Source organism: Lutjanus erythropterus, chromosome 2 (genome assembly GCF_056507025.1).
Source record: "Lutjanus erythropterus isolate fLutEry1 chromosome 2, fLutEry1.hap2, whole genome shotgun sequence".
NCBI classification, from domain to species: Eukaryota; Metazoa; Chordata; class Actinopteri; order Lutjaniformes; family Lutjanidae; genus Lutjanus; species Lutjanus erythropterus.
The window spans coordinates 16,295,181-16,322,218 of NC_139318.1; the positions used below are offsets into that span (position 1 = coordinate 16,295,181).

At 38.5% G+C, this 27,038-nt stretch overlaps 1 protein-coding gene across 4 annotated transcripts in view; it reads right to left on the bottom strand.

Moving 5' to 3' along the window:
- Window positions 1-78: 78 nt before the first annotated feature.
- celf4 (CUGBP, Elav-like family member 4) overlaps window positions 79-27,038 on the bottom strand; it is a 122,894-nt gene continuing 95,934 nt past the window's right edge. Inside the window, exons 4-14 of one of the 4 annotated variants that reach the window (XM_084729863.1) lie at window positions 20,243-20,371; window positions 19,202-19,281; window positions 18,722-18,862; window positions 18,360-18,498; window positions 17,382-17,534; window positions 16,837-16,947; window positions 14,725-14,787; window positions 13,142-13,222; window positions 10,604-10,687; window positions 7,741-7,935; window positions 79-4,986 (exon numbers count right to left, since the gene is read on the bottom strand). In XM_084729863.1, coding sequence (XP_084585989.1) covers window positions 7,808-7,935; window positions 10,604-10,687; window positions 13,142-13,222; window positions 14,725-14,787; window positions 16,837-16,947; window positions 17,382-17,534; window positions 18,360-18,498; window positions 18,722-18,862; window positions 19,202-19,281; window positions 20,243-20,371 — 1,109 coding nt within the window. In that variant the 3' untranslated portion in view covers window positions 79-4,986; window positions 7,741-7,807. Of the gene's footprint in view, window positions 4,987-7,740; window positions 7,936-10,543; window positions 10,688-13,141; window positions 13,223-14,724; window positions 14,788-16,836; window positions 16,948-17,381; window positions 17,535-18,359; window positions 18,499-18,721; window positions 18,863-19,201; window positions 19,282-20,242; window positions 20,372-27,038 lie in introns of all 4 variants that reach the window. The other 3 variants (XM_084729854.1, XM_084729845.1, XM_084729837.1) reach the window with 3 other exon arrangements.

Consider the following 27,038-nt stretch of genomic DNA (forward strand, 5'->3'; position numbering starts at 1 on the left):
GCATCTGACAAATGGGGACATATATGTGGCTAATCTGGTATTGATAAGTTGTCAATAATTATGACACAACACAGGACACTTTATTCTAGACTGTGCTTTATTATTGGGCTAAGCTGAGACGCATCATTCATTTAAAATTACAAAAAAAGAGTTCAGGGGACCAGAGAATGCTGCAGTCTGGAGAGACGGGGGGGCGGGAGCCTAAAGCGCACTGCCCAATCAGAAGCTGAGCTCATCAGGAACCTGGCAAAGCTTAATATGCAACATTCATTTCCCCACCCTCCATATGTGCTGAAATTGGGAAATAGATTTCCAGAATACTTTGAAAACCATATGAAGGAAAATGAGATACTAGCAACACTACTGAGCTTTAGAAATAAAACCACTGATAACAGCACTGAAAAAATGATAGTAACTCAATATCTTTTGATGAGATAGTGCAGTTTTCATTGAATTTTGCTCTTGGTAGAACACATCAGTTGAACAAGATCAGAGCTCTGTCAAACAATAGAAAACAGGATGGGGAAAAAAACAGGAGGAGGGGAATAAAGATTTAAAACAGCAAGCAGTTAATCAATGATTAGCAATTCATCTGAGCTTTAGCTCCTTACGTATTAGCAGCAACTTGTAGTGACCTCAAGGCATTTCTTCTGTTGTGATTACAGATCTGATTGAACAGTTGGTTTATGAGGGAGTGTTTTTCATTTTGTCAGAAGGTTTCAGAATGGAAGTTAATGGTACTCAAAATGAAATAGGAATGTTCTAATTGGCATCTTTTTAACAATCTTCTAACAAATCTAATGTCGGAACAGAAGAGTATGAATTTATAATTACAAATATACATAAGGCTTTAGTATTGTACTGCATTGTTTAGAATAGCTGATCATCAAGAGGAAAATGTAAAATCAGTCTTTGAAGTTGTTAAATTCAGAGTTTGCCAATAGAAAGTGGTATAATGTGATGCGGTGGTACAAAGTAGCACTTACAAGTAAACAGATCAGTGGCAATAATAAGAGCTCAGATCTTGAATCAAACAGCACAAATAAATAAATACAGAAATGCAAATAAATAAATAAATAAACACATAAATAAATGATTAAAATCTGTCTTTGACATCACTTGGTCAATAGGAGCATTTTTTTTTTCTCCATCATCAAAGAAGTGCTGAAGGCATGGTCCTGCAGACAGGAACAATGATCATCTGTGGACCACAACAGTGGCCCATGCATGTCATATAAAAACTATTTGGTCACGTACCAACTCATAGAAAAATAATGCCATGAAAGCATGCATATTATCTCAGACATGACTTATAAATAAATATCTAAACAAATAGATAAATGAATAGAACCCATCAAAGTATTTTTTTTTTTTATAAAATAGGTCAATGTGTGTCTAAGCTCTAACTGAGGTCAATGCTCTCCCTGACTGTATTCTGGATAAATGCCTTGGTCAGGTCCTACAGTTTGTACCGTATCCTAGCGACTATTTTTTTTGTACCTGGTTTTATTGAGCATTATCATGTTTTCATTCATATATTTTTTTTTTTTAAGTATTTAAAGTACTTTATCCAGTCCTTGTAGATAGAAGTAAAAGTCCTATAAAATATGCAAACCTATGTACAGAGGAAAACAGAGCAAAAAAAGAAACAATTTACAGTATATTCATTGGTTTATGTATATATTTATATATATATTTATATTCAAACTTCTGCTCTGTTTCTTGTTGTTTTTGAACCACTTATACTTTGTTTTACTTTTCTCATGTAAACTTGCAGCTTAAAAGTTGGAGCAAATGAAGAAGAGGTGCTTGGCACTCTGGTTCTTGTCGTCCTGCTTCCTCTCCCTTATTTCACTTAACATGGAAACATGGGCTAGGTGAAAGACATGAGTGATTGCTCAAACAAACCATTAGAAAAGCGCAGACCGTGTTGACACCTTTTTCCAATTTTCTCCGAGCAGTGTGGGGCAGTCAAAGAGGGCACACAGTGTGGCGATCAGGGATACCAGACAAATGACATTTAGCTTCAGTTGTTACTGTTGGCTCAAAGACAGCTCAGGTGGATGTACTAACCAACCACAGATACTGCCAGAGCATGGTGGTCATCCGGTTTTGCACTGTACGCCATGCTTGTGGCATTGTTATGTGGTACACACACACACAAACAGCGGCGTCCTGGGATGCGTAGTGGCGTCTTTTAGCCTCACTGGATTTGGAAGGTAAATGTTAAATTATTCAATCTGCTAAAAAGGTTAGACACAGACACTAGGGAAACGGCATAATGAGCAGTTTATAGGAAAAACTAGTAACAGCACCCAACAGGAAGCATTGTCTTCCAAAGTGTCATATAGCCTTATAAATATTCATATATATAAATATTCATTGAGTAATCTCCACCAGCTGAATATGTGTTGAATGCAGGATCCAATAAATCCAAGTCTGTTGACCTTTTGCAGGTATATTGTAGGTGTTCATACCATTTTTGTAGCTGTTATTATGAGAAACTGTATGCTAAAGCAATATGAAACCAGCCTCGGTGGTACAGCAGTTGTAATGGGTAAATGGCTTTTCACACTTATTGCTTCACTTTACAGTTTCATTATGCTTTTATGTTTAGATTTAATTGTATGAGGACGTATAGCATAAGGCAATATAACATCTTCTAAAGGATATGCTTCATGTCAAGTATCACCAGCAGAGATCCACACATTAACTGCTGGATAGGAAAGTACATAAAACCTCCCGTATTCAGTTCAGCGGGAAGCCAGCTCTCTAATTATACTGTATTCATCAAAGTTACATCACCTTCATAACCATTAAAGCCTAATGTCAGGTCCAATAAGCTCAATCTCTTTTCAAGCCACATCATGTCAGTCGTAACCCTGAACTTTACCCTAGTTTTGACTCCAACCAGTGGAACGTAGTCACAGGTGCCCTGCACACAGCTTTGATAGTTAGTACCTGTGGTAACAGGTTACCTAATGCCCGCTTTTATCTGAAGTGTAACCGCATGAGTCTACATTATTTCTAAATGTTTTTTTTTTTTTTCCAAAGACATTTGATGGACCGACGGCGGTCGGACGTTTTGTTATACTGGACATGCACTGAAGCTCTCTACACGGCTGAGAAATGATATGGATCTGGCTGTAGTTTTGACATCATAATAGCGCGTTGGCTGCTTGCAGTAGTGTGTGTTTAGTTTTTTTTTCTTTGTTTTCTGAGAGCACAGTGCTTGATGGCAGATTCTGCAGGTGACAAGGCACACCTTGACATGGTGACAGCCCATACGCTACATGCACTTTACTGAATGCAAAAGAGAGCAAGGGTTGTGAGACGTTTTCATTTTGGTTCAAGTTTCAAAGAGAAGTTTGTGTATGTGTTTGTATATTTGTGTGTGTGTGTGCGTGTGTGTTTGTGTGTGTGTGTGTGTAAGCTCAAAAGATATGTTTGGAATAGAGTCGAAGATAATTGTCCTTTTCCTCTAAAATCATTTAGCCTGATTCTCTTAAAGCCTGCTACTGAGATGTGGCTTTTTGCATTTTTCAGATAATATTTACACCATATGTGTATTCTCACACATGTATCTTTTAGCAATATATTGTGTGTCAGCATATAGGTAATCAGAGATAGGAATGCCTGCAGTTTTGGGAGCTGCCAGATTTGCGATTCTTCCCAAGCAGAGCAATGTTTCAAACTCCAGCTAAAATCTACAAAAAATTACAGCTCAACATAGTCAGTAGCCGTTCTATATACAGACACACATATATAAAATATGTGCATATAAATACATATATTTGTTTGTGATTAATATCTATTTATCCATATATACTGTATATATGAATACATTTGCTTGAATGCTTGTTATACATATATATGTACTGCAAATATAAACAAGTTCATATATTTCAAACGTTTCTGATGTTATTCTATCTATGAGGTTAGGATGTCAAGTTAAAAAAGATAAGGCTGTGATACGGAGCAGCCCCTCCCATGCACTCGCCATCCCTCCCAAGACAAAATGAGAAGAGAAAAAAATAAACATTTTGAGTAATTGTAAACTAGCGAAGTGAGAGACCCCATTTGGTCATCTGAAATAGTTTTGCCTGTATTCAAAAAGCATATCAGCAATATATATGTATATATACATGTGTTGTATATATTCGAAATGTACACTTCTTTTAAGTGCAACTCCACAACCAGTTAACACTGACTGACAGAGATGCAGTGGTCCGAGTATATTAGAGCTACAAGTCCTCAGCAATAAAAATGTTTGGTCTTTTGGTCCCTAAAACAACTAAGGAATGACAGGTAAGACTCCCTGGAGACCGTTGCTATGGCTCTCCTTGGCAACGGTATCCCCTGGAAACGGACAGGCACTCCGAGCTAAAGATGGCCATCCCAAATCGAAGCCAATTTGTGTCCTGAAAATATCACATTCCCTACTTAAGTTCTCTCTCCGAGAATTTCTTGTCCTTTCTTGTTTCAAGTCTCATAAATTGGTCTTCAAAAGTCAATTGCCCCAAACTCAAACCATCTTACAGAAAGATCTCCTACGGCAATCCTCTATTCAGTTTTTAAAAAGGTTTGTTCTTGTTGGACTTTTGACATCCAGATTCCCTTTAAGAGTTCTGCGGGGTTGGTCATTGTAAGTAGGTTTGACAAAGTTTCTTTTACTTTTTTTCTCCTTGTTCAAGTAAAAGTTTTTTTTGTGGTCCAGAAAAGGTAGCTGTCATTCAAGCAGGGTTTTGTGGGGAAAGAGGTGTGTATATGTGTGCAGAAGAAAAAGGTCCTGGGGCTAACCAGGCTGGTACAAATTCTCTCTGAGTTCCAAAGTTTTAGTACATCCAAAAGGAGGTGTCCTTGACTCGGTCATCACTCTCTCTCTCTCTCTCCTCTGTTTCTGAAGCAGCCTCAGTGGTCCAGATGTTGAGTTTGCACTCAGTGGCGGGTAGCAAGAAGTCAACATATGATTCAGCTGAACAAAACCTGAAAAGCAGAGAGAAAATAGAAACAGCTTGAGTCAAGTAATGTATGGGGGGGAAAATAACTAAAAAGTTGGTGTTTCGAGAACATTAAAATGTCATCTAGCCACGTGGCTCCAGGGGTGGAATTGGTCAGTCAGTACACCACCTTCGTCATGACTGATTGATAAGCTCAATTGCCTTCAAATGCTGTACAGATGTTCATGGTCCCAAGGGGATAAATCCTACCGACTTTGAGAATAACATGACACTTCCTCTGGTGCCACCATGAGGTTGACAGTTTTAGATTTTGGTGAAATATCTTAATTTCTCCATGGATTGCCATGAAATTTGTTTTCGATATTCATGGTACCCAGTGAATGAATCCCAATGACTCTGGTAAACCTCAAAGAATCAATGATGCTGTTTAGACAACTACTGAATGGATTGCCATGTACAGACATAACCATCTAAATTGTATTTAAACAATTAATCTCCAAAATGTCTGCTTTCAAGGACCATGTTTTCAGCCTTGTGGCTGAAAGCCTTGTTGCTTTGTAAAAAGTTTGTTTGGCTTAAGAAATAGCAGAATTGCCTCCAAACCTTCAGTTTCCTTCAGAGTTATCAGAAAATTCAAAATCATCAAATTTCACAGGATAACAATGAAAACTAATGACATTCCCACCAGTCTCAGTTGTACTTTGTGTTGTGTGCTAATTAGTTGTTGTTAGCATGCTAACACTCTAAACTAACATGGTAAATCATGTTGACAACATCGTCCGTCTTGACCGGTCCAATATGGCGGTGATGTTGACATATCGCAGCAAAGGGCCAAAACAGCCAATACAGTGTCTACATATATATCTCTATTATAAACATTGTACCTGAGGTGCTATATCAGCATGTTAGCATTGTAATTGTAAGCGTGTTAGCATAAGTGTTAGCATAAGTACAGCCTCACAGAGCTGCTAGCATAGCTGTAGACATATAGTCTCGTTAGTTTGTAGCTAGCTAAGTTCTTTCTAAACTTACACGTGATACTGGCAGTTGTGTGTTGAAAAGAGTTGTGTCAAACAATTATTTGCTCAAATTGTATGCCTAGTTTTTTTTGTTCATTTGTTTATTTACTCAGATATCTTGGATTAGACAATTCAAAGAGACAGCTAGTCCTTCTGGGACAAAACATGTACAAACATTTATTACATAAGACACAGCATTTCTACATTACATTAAAAAACTGACTTAAAAAAGAAAAATTAATGGGGAAAATATTTGTCTTTAATTTGTTTTTGGGGTTTTTTTTATACTTTTGCAGTCACTGTGTTGAAAGTTGCCATAATATAATTCCTTATGCGTCCTGCTGTACTGGTGAGCAGTGGAACATATTTATAAGACACCTGCCTCTATAAAGCATCTTTGCCGGCACTAAGACTCTGAGTTCTGGTATGGATAAACAGAGATAATTTTGCTTAGACGATTTTGAAAACAAATCAGTGCTCACCCTGCAGTGAATTAATTTAGCTTCCTGGCAGTGACGCTGTTGTAATCTCCTATGTGATAAACAATTAAGTTTTGTTTTTTTATTTAAATCAAACAGTTTAATCTTGTTTTTAAAATGATGAAGGGCTCTTAATCAGGACACACCTTAACCCTCATGTGTCATTAGAAGCTAAGTACTATTCAAGCTTGCTGTTTGAATATGGACCCATCAGTCTGATAGCTCTGTACCATAATAGTGCAAATATTATATATCTGGACATAATAGTCAAAGTGGGAATGCAAATGCAAAAAAAGCAGTATGGTTGTTTATCAGTTGATATTTCAAACACTGTAATAACTGTCAATCTCCGACAAAAAGAAAAAGAAATCAAAAAGAGATGTTTTCTCTGGCATTCTGTTGAAAATGTTTTTATACATCAAAAGTAATGGGTGCCAGATATTTTGTGACACATTCATATGAGATTGCACTATTCTTCCTGCGATGATTTGCCTCGGGACACCGTCTGGTACGGTTCAGTTAGTTTGTGAGTAGGTGATGAGTTGCCCTTGAATGAAGTCATCAGTGGTGAATGAACGACACAGCCTAAACTCTCCATCACACAGATGAAGGGAGGAGACAAAGAGGAACAGCACAATTACCCGCCTGAGGGGTAATAAATGCCTCTCCCTTGGAAGCAATTCCTTGCCCGTGCAACACACTGAACCATTTACCAATTATCTTTTACCTACAGGGTAACATACAGGGTCACTTACTGTAAAGCTGTTATACAAATAGAGGAGGCTACATGTAAGTAAATGCCTCTGCTGTGCAGCTCTGTTTGTTTCAACCAGCCATGAAAACTGACTAGAATATTTATATCAGTGGCATGGCAGAGGGCATAGACTTTCATAACACTGATGGTAATAATATAATAACTTTAAAATGTTTTATTCTGAATATACTGTCAGTCGTCAAACTCTAGAGATTACTGAAAGTGAGTCATAATAAATGGTGGAATTAACATTTACAAATGCACACTTGAACTATCAACAAAGGGGTAAAACTTCATCACTATTCTTTACAAGCAATTTGCAGATGATCAGCTAGTTATTAGGCATCTGCAAATGTTTTATGACATTTATAAAAGGTTACTGAGACGACATCAGGCGCTGCCATAAATGGACTTGCCATTTCAGCGTTTGTCAATATAATCTGCACTGGTTGTAGATGCATTGCTTTAGTTAATCACCTATCAAGCCAAAGGGACAGCAAATGTTTCCAGTCAAATCGATGTCTGACCTGTCTTGTCCCTGTGTGCGACGGCTGCCCCGGCCGCCAGGGTGGCGGCGGCTGGCTGGGGCGGGGACTAGTAGGGGCGGTTGGCGTCTTTTGGCCTCTTCAGCTGCACCTTGAGTCTTTTCATGCCAATCTGGAAGCCGTTCATTGATTGGATGGCAGCCTGGGCACTGCCTGGGTTGTCAAAGCTCACAAACCCTGGGGGAAAGGCCGAAAGGGTGAGAGGAAGAGGGATGTGGTTAGACAAAGAGGCAAGGACGGTTCGTGGTTACTGAAGAATGAGTAATGAACATGAGTTAAATAACATGAAGCAGTCTTTTACATGTATGTTTAATAATAATAATGATACTACTATTACTACTACTACTAATAATAATGATAATGGTAAAAATGATTAAAAAAAATGTCTCATCTGTACATAAAACTAAACACAATTAAAGGGACTGTTAACCCCAAAATCAAAAATATACGTTCCCTCCTACATGTAATGCTATTTATCCATCAAGTTTCTGAGATATCGGCCTTCTCTCCAATATAATGAAACTCAGCTTGTGGTCCTCAAAGCATTGAAAAGCACCAGTGTCTCCAGTAACTGTGACCCTGTTCTTCAAGGTAACCCACAGATCTTGTTTGAGTGGTTTCAGTTGATCCAGCTGATTATACTGCAAAAAGAAAGCAGTTCCTACATGAAACTGCTCACAAAAAGGTCTATGGATTATCTCGAGTAACCGAGTCATAATTTCTGGAAAGAGAAACTGCTGTTGAATTTTTCAAATGTATTTTTCTTTGGTGCTTTGAGCACCACAAGCCGAGTGCCATTTAGTCCCATTACACTGGAGAAAAGGAAGACATTTCTACAGCTTGCTCTGGGTATCATTCAAAAAATTTCAGATACTGTTGCCAATACCTTGGCTTTAATACCAGTTCCTGAACGATATTTTTTTCAATAACAAATCCATTGTAACAAAAAGAAAATTACATTATACATTATGGTAAAATCACTCACTTTAGAGGAAAAAAGCTGTTTCAAGGACTGGGTGGTAAAAAACAAAACAAAACAATGATCCCTGTCTTTGAGTGCAACATGTTTTTTCCTGCAAGCCTTTATGATGTGTAACGTCAAAAAGGCAGTCACCAGCTTATTAAATCTTGGTACAAACATGCTACGTGCTTAATTGCTCACTGATGCTGATGATTACTTCCTGGGAATTTAAATTTGGTATCGAATGACAAGGCATTTTTCAATAAGTGATCGTGTTGAGGCAATTTGCTCGGCACCATAGAAGTAGTGAAGTTTCAGCCCTATCTACAGCTCATATCTCCAAAACTCTGCAACTCACACCAAAACTACTTTGATGGATAAACAGCTATACAGGTATGAGGAAAATATGTATTTTTGATTTTGGGGTGAAATGTCCCTTTAACATCCACAAAAAAAGAGCACCACTAGTAGTAAGCATTAATATAACAAATACAGCTGCATAATACAGCACTTCATGAGAATTAATATTATATCTAACATACAGTATGACAACAACAATAGATCACAGTTATAACAGAGTGCAGCATGCAACCAAAATCACAATATGAACTTGGTGATGGGATGTAAAACCAAAACATCGACATGGCTGTGCTATTTTTGAGTTTCGGCTTTTTAACTTCCACTTGAAAGCGTCGAATCACAAATTAAAACCTGCATCTTCAAACTGCAACATGAATAATACAACATTAATATTGTGTTGTATTAATGAGCAAAAGCTACTTTGCAAATAGGTTGCACCTGACGGACTCTCCATTAAATATTCTCCACAATCCATTTATAATTTGCCACATAATTATACGTTCGGCTAAATTGTGCTGTCAGTGGCAGTGAGACAGCAGTTCTCTATCTCTGCATGCTAAAGCGACTGTTATATTCTCAGCATGCGTCGCTTTTGCTTACAGTACGTTACAGACTGAGAGTCAGCATTTGTATATGTCATAAAGAGCACAGTGACTATGTAACTGTGCAAATGTGGCATTAAAACAGAGTTCTTTCTGTCATGATCAGTCTGACAACACTTTAAAACAAAAAAAGTTGAGAATACTCAAAATTTCAAGGCAATAGATTTTTGGGTATTGAGCCTAACTCAAATTCTTACGTTTTACTAACTATTAATCTTGTATTGAGAAAATTTTCTTATTTAGATAAACTTGAGTCTTTGAGTTTTATTATATATTTTAATATTTTAAATTTAAACCATTTAATTTTCAGGCACCCAAATAATCAAATTCACAGCTCACTGTGACTAATTTTTGAAATACATTTTATTTTAGTTTCTAAACCTCAAAGATTCAAGCTTATCTAGATAAGAAGATAAACTATCTCAACTAAATATTAAAGGACAGCAAAACCTTTTTGAAAATGTAATAGTTTAACAGTTTGAGTTGGTCTCAAAACTCAAAAATCTATCACAGTAAGTTGCCTTGAAATTTTGCATTGTCTCAGCTTTTCTTTATAACAGTTCTAAATGCAATATATCACTGAAATATTTATCAAAATAAGACATTAGTCAGTGCTTCAAAAGAAAACAGATTTAAAGATTGATAGAAAAATGCGGACACACTCATTCTCTATTCTTTCTTTTTAGTAACAACCAGCTTTTGCACAACTGTAGAGAAATTCTCCTGTTTTGTTTTCTTTTAAGGGAGGGGTGTTGAGAGGTTAGGAAAGGGGGGTGTTGACTGCGGTAAAGAAGGTGATTAGTAAAAAAGAATAATCAGAATAAATAACCAATAATCTTTTGGTTTGGTCATTTTTACCCACCAAAGCATTTACTTTGGTTTGTCGCCCGATCCACAAACACTTTGGAGGAGATGACATTACCGAAAGGCAGGAACATCTGCATCAGCTCTCCATCCCCAAACTCCTGAGGGAGGTGGTAGATGAACAGGTTGCAACCCTCTGGTCCTGCACACAGACACAGAGAGAGAAGGGGAGAGAAAAAAAACAGGAGATAAGGGGCAAAGGTCAGAGACAGAGAGACAAGGAGAGAAAAAGAAGCATGAAAGGTTGACTGCGGCAGGAGGAGACTCCGAGACGACAGGAAGAAAATAAAAACAGAAAACAAAAAATAAAGAAGGCATAGAGTAAAAAGAGGAGAGTAAAAAATGGACAAAGATTTTCCACCAAATTTAAAACTGTTTTAAAATATACTTCTGTATTTTTGGTCCTCTTACTGTTTTTTTTTTGTGCATCATGCACAGAAGGCAATTTGTCACGTTTAAATTGGGGGGGGGGGGGGGGCCTGGTTTCTTTAGTTGACCCGTGAACAGCTCTGTTCTCTCTTTTTCTATTCTGTATTTTTAATGCTAAACAAATGCCTTGCATTATCAGAGGGAGGGTAATCTGGTTGTAAAATAGCTCGAAAGATACAAACCTGAAGAGACACAAAGAAAATGAAGCAGATTAACATAATGCAGCATCTTATAATGATACATATGTGAAATACATTAAACTAAACTAAATTAATCTTTGATTTTAACTAGATTGAAATGTTCAGTGTAATCTGATGACAAAAAAGGTGAAAGTGAACAGGTTTCACTGACTAAGATAAGACTAAACTTGGCAAACTGAGACTTGACAAAATTAAATATGATAATATGATTAAAAAAAATAACAACATTGTTTGATTAAGACTAAGACTAAATTTTTAAAAAGGTGAAAAAATGTACACTGCCTCTGCTGCTAGGGGATGAGGATTCATTTTATCAACAGAAAATGAATCTTCAACTATTTGATAATTGATAAGCAAAGATGCCAAATGCCACCTTTGTTCTCAAAATGAGATTCTCTGCTTTTCTTTGTCTTATGTGATGGCAAAGTGAGTATCTTTTGATTTTTGAGAGAAAACAATACATTTGACGACATCACGTTAGGCTTTAGAAAAGTGTGATGGGTGATTTGTAGTGTTTGCTGATGAAGCACGGGCATGTATCACCAGATTTACAACATGAGATCACTTTCTCTCCTCTCAATTTTGTGAAATTTCACTCAACAAAACAAGCACTTACATGCAATTGTAGACCCACTAATGTACTTGATAAATAAACTCTTAATAATAATGGTTAATGATGTTTTTTTCTTATTTAATGTTAAAGAAAATTACTTAGGTTATGAAAATACTTTGTGGACTGACGTAAGAGAAAAGACTTTAGTTTAGATTAGTCCAAAGTATTCTGGAGCACACAGACCGAAGGCAACAAACTTTATTCAGTGATGTACGTTTTGATGCCAGATGCATCTTTTTCAAAGTCAAACAGAACAGAGACATTCTCTTATATAACCTCCTCTAATTAGAAACTCATTCAGCACAGGCTGGAAAAGTAGGGAGGGCCCAAAAAACTGTGTTGAACGGGGCTCACACTTGTGAATATATCAACAAGCATTCATAGCCTTATGTCAGTGAGTCATATGAAAATGCATAGAAATATCTCCTAATATGGAAGTCAGCATGAATTAGAAGAGCAAGAGGTATTTACAAAAGAATGACATTAACAACTGATAAAAACAGAGGAAGACTGTGTGCTGTGATTATCTAGCTTGAAATATATTTCCTTAATATTAATCAAGGTGAAATCAAGTTTGGTATTTGAGTCACAAAGCAGTTTATCTCAGCATGCAGTCGTTAGTTGGCAATAATTTTGGGTGCTCAGGTGGTTTGACAGTTTCTGCTGTAATGGAAAACTCAGGTTCTGCATCCACAGCTTTCAGGGATCCCCAGTGAAACGACTACTAAATGCTTAAACGGCAGCCTCTGGGATGCCACAGCTGTTAAATGATCTGCATTGTTTGGCGTATCCTCCACAAGAGGGCAGTCAGGTCCCGAGCATGGCTGTCCTAACCGAACCTGGGGGTCACTGGGTTCATGAGCAGGTTTACAGCTCAGTTTGAAACGCTCAGTAATGGTAGTTAAGTTAGTCGCCCCACAGGCGGCAAATCATAATCTGGCACTCTAAATATTCTTTTTCATTTTGCTGTATAATTTAATCTTCTCCCTTGGACTGGTTTGAAAGGATGAAAAATGAGAGTTCAAGCTGGTCAGTCTTCTCTAATCAATCCAGACTGATATGGTGTGTAATATACTCTGTGTCAGTGTGTGTGTGAGAATTTAGCTTTTTGACAAACTGACAAGAGGTGGAATCATGCCTGAAAACAAAGTGAGGATTGTGAATTGCCTGGATATTTTTAAACGTGGGTGTTTATTCCAGGACTGTATTGGCAAGCGGATTAAAGATGAACAGAAAAGTAAATAAGAGTAAATGTCTGCAGCATGTATGAATATGTAAGAGTGAATGGTGTGTTATGAAGTGTGTGTGTGTGTGTGTGTGTGTGTGTGTGTGTGTGTGTGTGTGTGTGTATTACCTTCTCGTTGCTGCTGTGGAATGATGGGTGGAGGATGGGGGAAGGCTTGGCTGATCTGGCCGTATGCAGCGGGGTAGGCTGCTGAGACACACACACACACCGAGCGCGGATCAGATAACACTCATGACTAGAGCGCGCGCGCACACACACACACACACACACACACACACGCACGCACACACACACACACACACACACACACACACACACACACTAGGATACATACAAACAGTGTGATATATGCAGGGACACAGCAGGCAATCGATCAGATAACAGACAATAGAGTGTACGTGTTGCACACACACACTGAACACAACAGAGAGAATAAATTGATGTAGTGAGACTGAAACACTTAATGTTACATGATCAAAATTCAAATTCAAACAAAGGAATCTTTTCTCTCTTTCATCCTCTTTCTCTCTCTCTTTTTCTGTCTCTCTCTCTCTCTCTCTCTCTCTCTCTCTCTCTCACATACACAGGCTGGGTTGCAGCAACAAAGATTAATTTTTAAACCTGACTAAATCATGGTTTAACTGTAAATTATGTTGCACCAAACTTTTAAATTAGTTTAAAATTAAGAAAGATTAAATTTTAACTTCTCTTTAAACCTCAGTTTAGTTTTTACTCTAAGCCTAGATTAAATTTAATTCTGTTGCACCAAAACTCAATTTAAAATATGATCCAGTATAACCTTAAAACATACACTTGAGGAGGTTTAACTTTAAGAATAGCTGCCCTTTTTGGGATGGATGAAGCAAAATAATCAAGTTCCTCGAAGAAAATTAAGGGGCAGACTCAATCCAGTTTAGTTTTATGATGCGTCTCTTCTTTATTTCACTCCAGATGATAATTAAGCCAAGTTTTCCTCAAAAGAAGCAATATCACAACTTTTATGCTGAGCCATCATGAGCAAGCTATTTCACTTTATAACTAGCTAACAATCAATATAATGTTATAATATATAATATAATGTAGTTAACCTTTTAGCTAGTTACAATAACATTTTAATTTTACTTTTTTGTTAGCAACTTTATTAATATTTTAGCTGACTAGCAAACAATATAATGTGTTGTCACTTTTTTTTTAGTTAGCTATAAAACAATCTGATTTTTTTAAAGTTCTTAACTAGCCTGCAAAAAATATGCTTTTTCCAAACTTCTTAGCTAGCTGGCAAAAAATGTAGGCCTAACCTTTAAAAAACAAACAAACAAAAAAAAAACTTTTTAGCTAGATAGGAAACAGAGGTATACGTTAAAAAAACTTTTTAGCTTGTTAGCAAACAGTGTAACTTTTCAGTTAGCTAACAAACTATAGCACTTTAATTTTTAATTTAATTCCTAAAATCTCCATTTAATTTTGGTTTACATTACTAAACTGGATTTACTGATTTTAAACTTAGTTCTGCTGATTAAATTGCTTTGTTTTTCAGTTGCTTTGTTGGTACAACCAAGTCATAGAGCACACACACACACGCACACACACACACACACACACACACACACACACACACACACACACACACACACACACACACACACACACACACACACAGATGAATGGTGCTGTGAGAGTGACAGACAGACCTGCATACTGCTGGACTCCTGTGTAAGCCTGCTGAAGAGGATCAGCTGCAGTGGGACTTTGAGCTGCTCCACCAGAGACACAGGAGAAGAAGGAGGAGAAGGAGGTGGTAAAGGGGAGCATGGATGGATGGAGGTGTGTGTGTGTGTGTGTGTGTGTGTGTGTGTGTGTAGGGGCAGAGAGATGAGGCAGAGAGAGAGAGAGAGAGAGAGAGAGAGACGGAGGTAGAATGTAGATGGAGGAGAGGGCACGGAGGAAGGCGAGAGTAATATATAACAAGGGTGAGAGGGAGGAGGGATGGAACGAGAGGCGATGGAGAGAAGAACAGACAGGAGAAGAAAAGCAGAAAGGTTAGAGAGCCGAACAGCAAGGTGTCAACTCGCTTCGCTTTTGGTGTGTGAGGAACTGAATTCTGAATCTCGCTCTCTTATTCTGGACTTTATTTCCCCCTAAAGTAGTTCAAAACTAGCTATTTTTCCTCCAGAAAAGCAGAAAAGTAAAACTATGAAGGACCACAGTTCAAACAAATAAACAAACAAACAACAACAACAACAAAAAAAACAACAACAACACATGGCTTCACTATCACCACAGGAAAGGAAAAAATGTATCTTAAACTTGCACATATTATAAACTAATCTGTTCCCTGACAATCTGAAAAAGTTCCCCTATTATAAACACACTTGGAACTACCACAGATGCTGTGCCACCCTGGATAACTACCCATCTGTACACATAGTACATGCAAGTACACCGGTGAGAAAACACACACACATAATACACACACACACACACCAATAACTCCACTAATATCACCAAAAACCAAAGAAACACTGAACACACTGTGGACTAACACTGGAAAAAAGTTCAGATAGCCAGAAGAAAGGAGAGAAGTGTGGGTTCAAATACAGCTTAAGGCATTTTAAGCTTGAAAAATCATGTTCAGAAATAATTCTAAAACCTTTGTGAACCTGTTGAAAACTGAGTTTCTGAATGTATAGAAAAGATCTGTGGTTGTAGGAAAAAATGTGTGAACGTCTAAATCAAATTTGTGTGAGGTTAAACAAAGATTCAAAGTGAAAAGAACTTCTCCTGTGAACATTTGAATACAGATAAAAATAACTGTGTAAAAAAAACAATATTCAAAGTTCCCACACATGTGTCACTTTAATTACACATGAACATAACATTTAAACCTGCAGTTGGCAATCTGATTTCTAGGATGGCCACAATAACTGCGATTCTGAAACACCGCAGGGAATGGCGAGCAACTGCAAGTTCATGTTTTTTCTTCTTTTGATGAGGCTCGGCTTGGTGTTTTACACTTGTGTATGTATTAAATTAAAAATTTTGAAAAGCAATACGAGGGCCAGTAACAGTTTCAAGCTCAAGAATGGGTCAATACCAGCCATTTGTGACCACACTTCAAACTCAGAAGCTGTAAGTTTTGCAGTGTTTTCTGTTGTTTGGGTGTTTGTTTCGTAGGTTAACCCATTAAACTCAGCACAGACATAACTAGAGAGTAGAACATGTGTTAGTTTGCTGGTCAGTTACAACAGTTGACAACCTTGAGGTTCCACTTTTTGCCCAGCACTTTTTACCCAGCATTTAGTGGGAGGAGCTTAGCAGAGTGATTTGAGGCAGAGAGAAAGAGGGTATGTGTGTGTGTGTATGTTCAAATTGTCTACTACAGCTTTAAGTTATGTGCTAATGGCTGTAAAATCAGGCAACTTACAGAATAAATGTGTGTATGTGCACGTCAAAGTTCAACATCACTTAGTGTGGGACACAGAAGTTAGAGTGTGGGGCTTGTGACACAACAACAGCAGTTTTCTGCTTTGAATCTACAACTTAAATTATGTTGATGTGGTCTTTAACCTTCAAAACCATGAGTTTCTCATGCAGTTTTTTCACAGGTTTACAAAGGGTTATATAAAAACAGAGGCTTTGAAGTTATTTCTGAACATTATTTCACAAGCTCAAAATCTTATTGACCCTTATTTGAGCCCATGGGGAAGTGAGATAAGGTGGGGGAAGAGGATGGGGAGGAGGAGGAGGAGGAGGAGGAGGAGGAGGAGGAGGAGGAGGAGGAGGAGGAGGAGAGGGAGCGCTACCTTCAGAGAGAGAGGAGAGGAAGCAGCCACCCTGAACCCCAAAACAACTCCGCGGAGCCACGCCCAAGCCGTTTTTCTCCGAGTCCTCTCTAAAAACCACCTCCTGTAACACTGGAGAGACAAGAGTGCAAAAAAAAAAAAGGACAGATTTTTCTTCTTCCACCTCTTCACAGACAAAAAACCAATGAGGTACTAGCCACGGCTCATGACACAAGCGCATACTTAGGCTCCAGCAGCCCATAAGCACCTTTGCCAAACACTCATCTCCTCGACATGCTGTCTGTCTGTGGGCTACGTTCGCCTGGCCTCGGCCTCCTGAACATGCTTCAAGGCTATTCACGCCTGTGAGCCAGCAGCATGCACGCTTTCCCATTACACTCAATGTGTTTACTGCAGAGTGTCTACAAGGATTTAAGCTAAGTCATGGTTTAACATAACAAACAGTGTATTCATAATGTACGCTGCATTATTTGTTATATTTTTCTGTATCTCTGAGTTATTTTGTGAGTTTTGAGCATACGTGCCTGAGAATTGATCAGACTTACCAGGGTAATGGTGTATCCCGTTGGTGAAAACAGCCTCTGCAGGAGGCTGCCCATTTGCCTGGGGGGGCGGCATGCCAGTAAAACCATTTACACTAATGGGAGAGGGGATGCTGGTCACTGTGGGTGCGCTGATGCCTGGAGGAGTACTGCCACCTGCAGCCACAGGGCAAAGACACAGAGAAACAGTGAGCTCTCCATCGTTTTTTTTTTTTTTTTTCCTGAGACATTATGGAGAAGTTTTACTTTGACTGGCCACCTAGTAACTCTTGGAAATGTCAGAGGGGCCGGTCCAGTGGGCTGTTGAAGACACTAAATGTCAGGGCTGATTTCTTGTCCCAGTGTGGCTCTTGCTATGACACAACAGCCATTAGATCTAGACATATTGTATAAGAATAGTGAATACTGTATTGATGGTATCTTATGGGTACAATTACGTATTTGTCTCAGATGGTTGCATGCTCAGCCACAATGCGTTATGTTCATTTTCACCCCTTCAATGCACCTAGAAACATTTGCAGTATAGATTCTGTATGGAAATATGCCCATTCAAATCTAGTGCACTTTGTTCCTGACTACTGAACTTTTTCACTGCAGTGCTACAGTAAGGCCTTAAAGGAACATGCTGCTTGTAGTCGTTATTACTCTGCTGCTACCACTGTTTTCAAAAGCATCTCATACTTTTTGAGATTTGATTTTTCTCTATCGAATTTTCTAGCCTCTAATTTAGAAGTGATAGAATTTTCACTCTTTTCTTTAGAGATTGTTGTCTGATGCAAATGTAGAGTACATTATGTTGTGGGGATACGTTGACATTTATACATTTGAAGTAGTAACACAAGAATGAAAAAGCACTGCAAGGTGATTAAGGTGAGAAAGTAACATTACTGTAGAGTTGACAGGAAGTACACAGAATGTAGTTTGTAAAATGGATATACGGAAATACCTAAAAAGCAAGTATGGTCCTTTCATCACTGTTACCTGACGTTGGGGTCAGCGGTGCTCCTGGGAGTCCATTGATGGTGGCCATGTGCTGCATCTGGGCAGCAGCAAAGGCCGCCATTGGACTGAGGTAGCCTCCCTGGCCTACGGATGCCATCAACGCCGCCTGCTGCTGCACCTGCACAAAGGAAAATGAGGAGCAGTGTAAAGGCAGAAAACAGAGATTACATTTTACATCATGTCTTCTGGAAATACGGCATTCCTAAATGAAGGCTCATGTTTTTTGCTCTTACAGATTCATATATGAGTTAGGTTTGAGCACTCTGTTTAATATCTGTGGTTCATTGAATAAATAACTGTGGATAAATTTAAAAAAAAATCATTTGTGTGGGGCGTCTTGCCTGAGCGTAGGCTCCGTAGGCTCCAAACTGCAGGGCCATTGGGTTGAAGATGCCCATCTGACCAGCCATCTGCTGCATGCGGCGGATGGTGCGCTCCTTATCCGTGTCGGCGAACTTCACCACCAGACTGGATGAGGCACCCTGCGCACCCACCCATCCACCCACCCACACACACACATGTGCCAGGCAGTACATGTTAGTGTGTAGAGACACATGACATAAGCTCGTATCTGCACTCACACACTCATGCACACATCGTCTCCTGCCAAGGCAATGGCCTCAGAGCTAGAGTTGGCGCCCATTGCCCTGAAATAGTTAGAATGGATCATATTTAAAGGATAAATTTCCTTGCTGGGATTAATAAAGTATAACTTAACTTAACTTTAAGAAGGTAATTAAGTGCTGTGTGACTCATCTCGCTACGTGACTCACCTCTCTCACATAAATCTACATGCTCATACACAGTTATGGTGTACTCACAGGCATTGTCTGGCTGCCGTGTAGTGCACTGATGGCTGCCTGAGCTTCAGCATGAGAGGAGTATTTTACAAATGCACAGCCTAAAGAGAAAGAGAGGTGGGGGGAGAATGAGTAAGGAGAAAAAGAGACAGTGAGAACAAAAGAGAAAAGTTTGCTGAGGAGTATATCATACAGTATCACAGCAAAACATTGCCAGTAACAAGACAAAAAGCAGAAAGTTTCTTGTTTTTTCACCCTGGGATATGTCTCCTACAGCATCACAGCAACAAACATTTAGTACGCAAAGCCCTCTCTGCTGAGGAGGCTTGCTCCAGTGTTGATCGACGCTCAATAAGCGGGCTAAACATGCCACTCTGACACCATTAACAACTTTGGGATCCTCTGATGGGGCTTAAAATGCCACAGTGTTCTGGTGTCGCTTACTATTGACAAGCTGCGCTGATGAATTTGAATGATCAAGTTCCCAGTAATTATTGAACTAAAGCCCACTTAGCCGAGTAAGCTGGCTGATGAGGCCTTGTTAATGGAGCTTCATGGAGGAATCAGAATGATCAAGCCCGCTGTAATCATCAGGCTTAGTTATCATCGGGCCTCATTGATTGGCTGCTAAGCCCGCTGATGAACTTCATGCAGTGAACTTGTGTAGCGCTCTGACAACATTTCGAAAGGACATTTTTCTGGCATGACATGAAGCCTGGTGGTTAATAAGGAGGCTGACTTGTTTTTTTTCTTCATCGGAGTCATGTAGGTTGACTCATGAGGTTAATGGGGTTCGTCTGTAAAGAGTTGCTGGTTTATATCTCTCATCCCTGTGGGCAAAGCTTCGAAATGGCATTTACTGTTGAAATTTACAGAATCTACAGTATTCTTATGTAACTGCTCCTCTGATGATTGTGAAACGGCTTGCTTTGACATCACTCAAAATGAGAGTGTTTAAGGAGAACTTTGCAAAGTCACCAACTTTGAAAGGCCAAATCATTTCTGTGCAGTAGCCTGTGAAAAAGTCTGCTGGCTCAAAGTCATAAACAGCTATAAACTCACCTTTGCTGTTTCCGTCAGGACCTCTGAGGATGGTGCATTCCTCGATGCTGCCGAAGGACTCGAAAAGGCGCCGCACATCATCTTCTGACTGTTGCTTGTTGAGCATGCCGACAAAGAGCTTTCTGTCTTCTAAAAGGAAAAGGAACAGGTCACGATCAGAGGACCAGATCTGCCTTTTGATAATCTACATAGAGACACGCTATGTTGTTTACTGAAAGAGTAGCATTTTTGCTCATCTGTTTGGCATGCAACCACAGATTGTATATGTTATCCAAGATTGTATGTGTTACCCACCCATTACAAACACATCTTTAGATCTATGTGCTCAGCCTTGTTTGGAAAACATCACCAATTTTATTACATAAAGCCACAACATGTAGAATTTGACTAAATAGACTCGTTACATTGATGATGCATCTTGCACAAACGCGGTCAAAGTTGTTTCCCAGATGTCAAACTTTTAATGTAACAATGTCGACCATATTACTATCATCGTCTTATTGCTGCTGTTTACATTCAACCTGGCTGATTTTATTTCATAATTTACGATATTATGTCCTATTTTATTCTGATCTGTATACAATATATATGTGTGTGTAGCATGAAGGGACTATAACTTTTCATTCTGTTGTGCAACCCTGTGTTGGGTAATGATAAAAATGACTTTGATACGGTAATATTACTGTGGCAGTCTTTGCCCATGCTATGCTCAATGGTGCTCACTGAACAAAGTGCAGTGGAATGTGTATTTTAAGAAGCTGCTGCATAGCAAAATGTTTTCCTGGTCTAGTGTGTTTGTCCCTCCATATATTTAATTACAATGAGTTACAGATACGTTTTTGAATATTTGTTTCTCCATCTATTGATGATATTTTTCCACCTGTGTTTCCATTACAAATTTGTAGTGGAAGATGAACACATGATCAAGGCAGGAAAACCTTCTTCTGTGCAGTCTCGCTCCTTTGAGAACACGGTCGGCACTGCGCCCTCAGCATGAACTCTGCTCACAGATGCTCATGGTACAGCATCTCAAAGTTTGTCTGACGCTAACAACACAATGCTCGCTCACATCTTATTTAGAACTGCTTGCTTGAACTGTGTCTGCAGGAAAGATGTATTTGTAACCATGTGCCTCATCCCCTTATGACAAAAATACTGTTACTGGATAATGTTTCTCCTACAATCAGACTCGGCTTCCAACCTGTTTGGCTTACAGTTGTAGAGTGACTCAAAATTTTAGATAAGAGGCTAATATGATACTCCACTCCTCATGAGAGTGCTGTGATTCAATGTTGTGGTTATCCAATTATTCCATCTGTAGCATCTTTCTCCATACCATCTGAACTGTTTGCCTGTAGTAATGTCATGCCAAAAATGTAAAGCAACCCTCTCTCTGTTTCAGGCACATCTTTATTATTGTAAGTAGGATTGTTTTTTGTGCCAAACTGTACACAGGAACCAGTAAATGAAGAGAAGCTAATGTTTCTGCTCATTTATTTATGAAATCCACTCACACTGGTAATTTTACCACTACACCAATCTTAGTGCACAATATTAAGTTCTGATTTTTTCTCTTTTCTGCCAATTTATATTTGAGTTCAGTTCTCACTACTGTCCTTTAAACATACAATATGTGAGTTCTGCAGCTAGGGGTCTCTCTCCTGGTAAAATCATAAAACATGTACATTGGTGATGTTGTGAAGTGGCGTGGGATTATGGGAGCTGATGAAAATCTATCTGACATGAAACAGGCAGAAATCTTGTTCACAACTGAGGAAACATTTAAGTTTTATTCACGTTACGTTTGGTCATGTTCACTGACTTCCTTCCTCACTCTCTGATAAACCCCATGTTTCCTGTGCAGCGAGAAATTGCCAGCAGGAAATGCACTGTTACCTTGAATAAATTACATATTTCTCTGCATTTGATTATACTGGAAACAACTGGAATAATGTAAGTACACAACTCAAAATAATATATCATAACGTCTAATATTTTTATACATTTTACCATGGAAATTTTACATATTATAGCATTAATGTTGTGTTATGTCACAATACCAGAATTTTAAACTGATGCAATACCAGCATTAAAAAAAGATACTTGATACATCTTTCAATACGATGGCAAAAGAAAAAAACTTCTTGATACATGAGAAGCTTTTCCCCTTTTTTAAAATTAACAACCTACACATATATATTCTGATATACCTGAACACTAGAGAAAAATAAAACCCTCTCTCTGCTTAACTTTAGAGACTGTATATGCTAAATGAATCCCTTACAGACTCATAAGTGAGACAAACAAATATGGTTGAAATGGTCCTCTATTCTTCTCCAATCACGTTTTATGTTTACATAGTTGCGAATAACATTATGTGAACAAAGACAACATCTACACAGGTATTAGAGGTGGCATGATTAAAAGTCAAATTTAAGTTCCACAGCAAGTCTGACCAGGGGGCCTCTGTTTACATGTAACAGCACATTTGTTAATATTATTAAATATGCATCACACACAGACAGGATGCTGCTGCCTGTTGCACAATAATGAGGCAGCAAGAATTAATTGTGAAACCAATAAATTAGATAAAAATAAACATAATACAACAGAAGTAACAAGTAATATGCATAAGTCAAAGGTTATGTTGAGTCCAGCAGACAGCTACATGAATGTGGGGTCGGATGGGAGGGTGACCAGTTATTACACTGGAAACTGTGCACACATTTTTTCCAAAACACTGGAAAGTACTTTCAAAATAAAATGCCCACCTTCTGGACAAGGATACCTCAGATGCAAGATTAGGAAAGTGACTTGTTCATATTGTCAAGTCCCACAGCACCAATTTAATACATGTATCTGTTTATATCTCATTAACAAACACATAGCAACCAATCTTTTGCACATAGCAACTGTTGTCCTCTATGTTAAACTTTAGAAAACTGGCATTTTTGAACATTTGGTGAAAAGTCTCTGTGGACCAAAAGCAACACATGCCCTAAACCAAATTAGTCTTTTTCAAAGTTGTCTTCAAACAAACTTTCCTGCCATCATGAAAACGTGTAGAATGATATAATCAGATAATAAATTCTACATATATGGGTTTTAATAAAATATAGCCAGACTGAGGTCCAGCATCAGTTCATTATTCACCGTGACAGTGTGATTGAGTCGCTGAATGAGGGTTTGAGGGAAATTGTGGGGCAGACGGTGAAAGTGTGTTAGTGCACAACAGTAGCAGATGTGTCGGTGTGCAAAGCCGTCTGCTTTTACGTTGCACAGAATCGGAGCTTTGTGGAAATGGATGTATATGTTGGGAAATTAATGAGCCTCAGTGCAATTGCCTCTGAATGCACTTTGCAAATTAACGTGTGTAGGTGTGGTTATTTGCGTGCGTGTGCGTGTGTTTGTGTATGTGCGTGCATGCGTGCTTAGGGTCCGTTCCCCACTGCCTGTGCCTGACAGGGTGTCCTTGCCGAGTCAACAAGACTAATCTGCGCTCTGGCCTTGCACTGGGGTGGGGGGTGGGGGGTGTTTACAAGAGTGGAGTGCACATCAGGGATGGAGGACACACACATATGCACACACACGCACACACAAATCTTGAAATCTTTGCCCCCCCACCTTCTCTATCTATCTGTCTCTCTCTCTGTCTCTCTCTCTGTCTGTCTCTCTCTCTCTCTCTCTCTCTCTCTCTCACACACACACACACATTCACAAACACACACCTCACTAGTGGACAAAGCCTACAGTTCCCCTGGGAAGGGACCAATAAATATTACATCTTTCTCTGGGAAACGACTGTTAACACACACTCACACGCATGCACACACACTCATATTCAGCTAGAGAGCAAATCAATATACACCAGAGTGTCAACAACGATGTAAAGCTCTCTCTCTGTCTGTCACACAAACACACACACACACACACACACACACACACACACACACACACACACACACACACACACACACACACACACGCAGTGTATGACAATGACTCCCTGATTTTACTCTACTGTAATATTTAGGCAGGAGCATTACATAATAAAAAGTATTAGTATGTAATTGTATTCATTTTTGTTGTACAACAGTGGTATTTCTTACCTTTACTGCATTATCAGTTGCCCTTTTTACAGCAGTATTTTTACCTTCCTATCATTGTCAAATAGATGATGGATTGATAAACAGTGGCAGAAAGTAACTGCATACATTTACTCAAGTATTGTACTTAAGTATGATTTTGGGGCACTTGTACTTTTCTTGAGTAATTACATTTAATGCAGCTTTACACTTCTACTCTACCACATTTAAGAGAGAAATATAGTTTTATTTAAATAAATATATAAAATATATTAGATAGATATATTTACTCGTCACTTTTCAGATATTATTGAACATATGATTAGCTTCTGAAAGACAATGCATTGCTAAAGGCTGTTTTTGGTTTGTAGCTCCAAATTACACTTCAGATATCTTTCAGTTGTTAGGAGTTCCATTAAAGAGTGATTTTCTGTCAGAAACTCTCATATGGTTATATTTAAATGCACAGTATGTATGTATGTAGTATGTCTGTCATTAGGGGCAGCATGGAGTAATGGGAGTTATTATTATTAAACAACCACTACTGCAAATAAAAAGCTATCTGACATGACTCAGGCAGAAATCATGTTCATGGACAAAGTAATATATTAGTAATGTATAAGTAACATACTATTAAGTTTGAACTTGCCAACTTCCTTCTTTACACTGTGACGTAACCTGCACTTTCATGAAATGCACTGTTATCTTGAATTAGAATTGCATACAATTATGCATTCTCTGCAATATAACATATGACATAGGTCTTTAGACATTTTAATGCAAAAATATTGCCTATTATACATTTAAAAAACTGTTTGAGCCTGAAGAGGCGAAATAGTCCGTTATTTCAAAAAGATTGGAAAAAATATAAATATAATCTGAATCAGAATCTGTATGTCTGAACTTTGTTTTTTAACCTCACAACCCCCAGATTTATTTTGTGACTCCACTCAGAAACATACATACCTCAACCAAAATTTGATTGTTCACATTTGAATACATAAGAAACACTACTGGGCAGCTACAGAATAATATAAAAACCTAAAAAATACCAGATTTGACCATTAAGTAAATGATCTGAGTACTTCTTCCACTGCTGCAACTGAAAATGTAACACCCTGACAGCACAGTGTAGCTTTGCATTCCTGCCTCCATCCAAGGGATGGAAAAGAAGAAAGAAATAGACAAATAATCTTGAAAAAGTAAGTGTGAGGAGAATAGAAGTGGGCAGAGGATGTGCATGCATCCAGAGGAAGACAGACCCAAATAACAAACAGAGGTATGTATGGATATCCCGCATCGCCCTTACTTTGCTTCCTCACACTGGGCACTCTGTTCCCTCCCACTACATCAATCATACTCACAGCACCACCAAACTAAATAGAAGAGGATGTCGTGCAATCTCTCTTCCTTTCCTTAAAGGTTTTTTTCCCCTTTTTTACAGGCTAACACCTCTCTCTCAGCCTGTATGCTTCTCTCTGCTTATCAACCTTCAACTCTTTGCATGCTCTATTTCCTCTTTTTTCCCCTTCTCTCTTTCTTGTGGCTGAAGAATCACTCTGGTGCCAATTATATTAACAACTGCAAAGTTTGAAAGACTCCAGCCAAAAACGGTCAAACTGCATCAATCTTCTCTTGTACAGTCCATTGATTGATGTCAGGAGCGGGTCACTACATGTCTAGACATAGAAAATGCGCTTTAAGCTGTCGTAGCTGTCAATATGGCACGACACGCACAAAATACCAGACTGGACATCCACATTCATTCACACAGATTGTTTGAATCTGCTCTTCATTGGGCTGATTCCAACTCATGACACATAGAGGATATTTTTCTGCAAGAATACTTTTACTTTTGTTACTTCAAGTACACTTTACTGTTTTTAAATGCAAGACTTAAACTTGTAATGGCATATTTTCACAGTACTATTATGGTACTTTTCCTTGGAGGGTGACTCAATCTGCATTCTTTTACTGGTTTTCAAATGTAAACTCCCACTCAGTTGTTAGCAAAAACTGATAAAGCAGGTCACAGTGCTGATGCCATCTTCGCTCAAAGCTAGGCTGTTTATGTGAAGCAACATCATCATGCAGAAACCTAAGTCAGGTCATATTAAATAGGTTGAAATCTCTCCAAATGAGCTCTGCAGGAGCTCTGCAGGTACGCAGGATGAGCTGCCAAATTGTCTACCAATTTAAAATTAAGTCATATATACATTTTACAAGATTATAAATGATTTCTTATGTCTCATAAAGGGACACTTACTCATTTGGTGAAGATTTGGCAGTAATTTGAACTCTAATTAATGTGAAACGTGCACACATCCCAGAATAGAAATTTCAAAGGCACTGATGTTAGAGAAGCGAGTATTTCAACTTAACGTATTTCCTTGATCTCTGTTGACATATCATGGACATTTTATGGTTTATTTCAGTAAATATAATTTGCAGGTACTTAAATAATGACAAATCAGGTTCCCAGACTAGACATGCACTTTCATTCACGCATATCTGTTGTTTGAATCTACACATCATTTGGCCGTCACGAACTTGTGACATGAGTCAAATAGGATTTGCTTTGTCAGTAATGGCGTTTTTGAAGGTGTCAGACAAAAAGGAGTGACCTGTTTTCCCCTTGAGCATGACAAGACACGCATGTTTTCTGTGTATGGATGTGCATGTGCATGCATCAGCGCATATGACGAAACTCC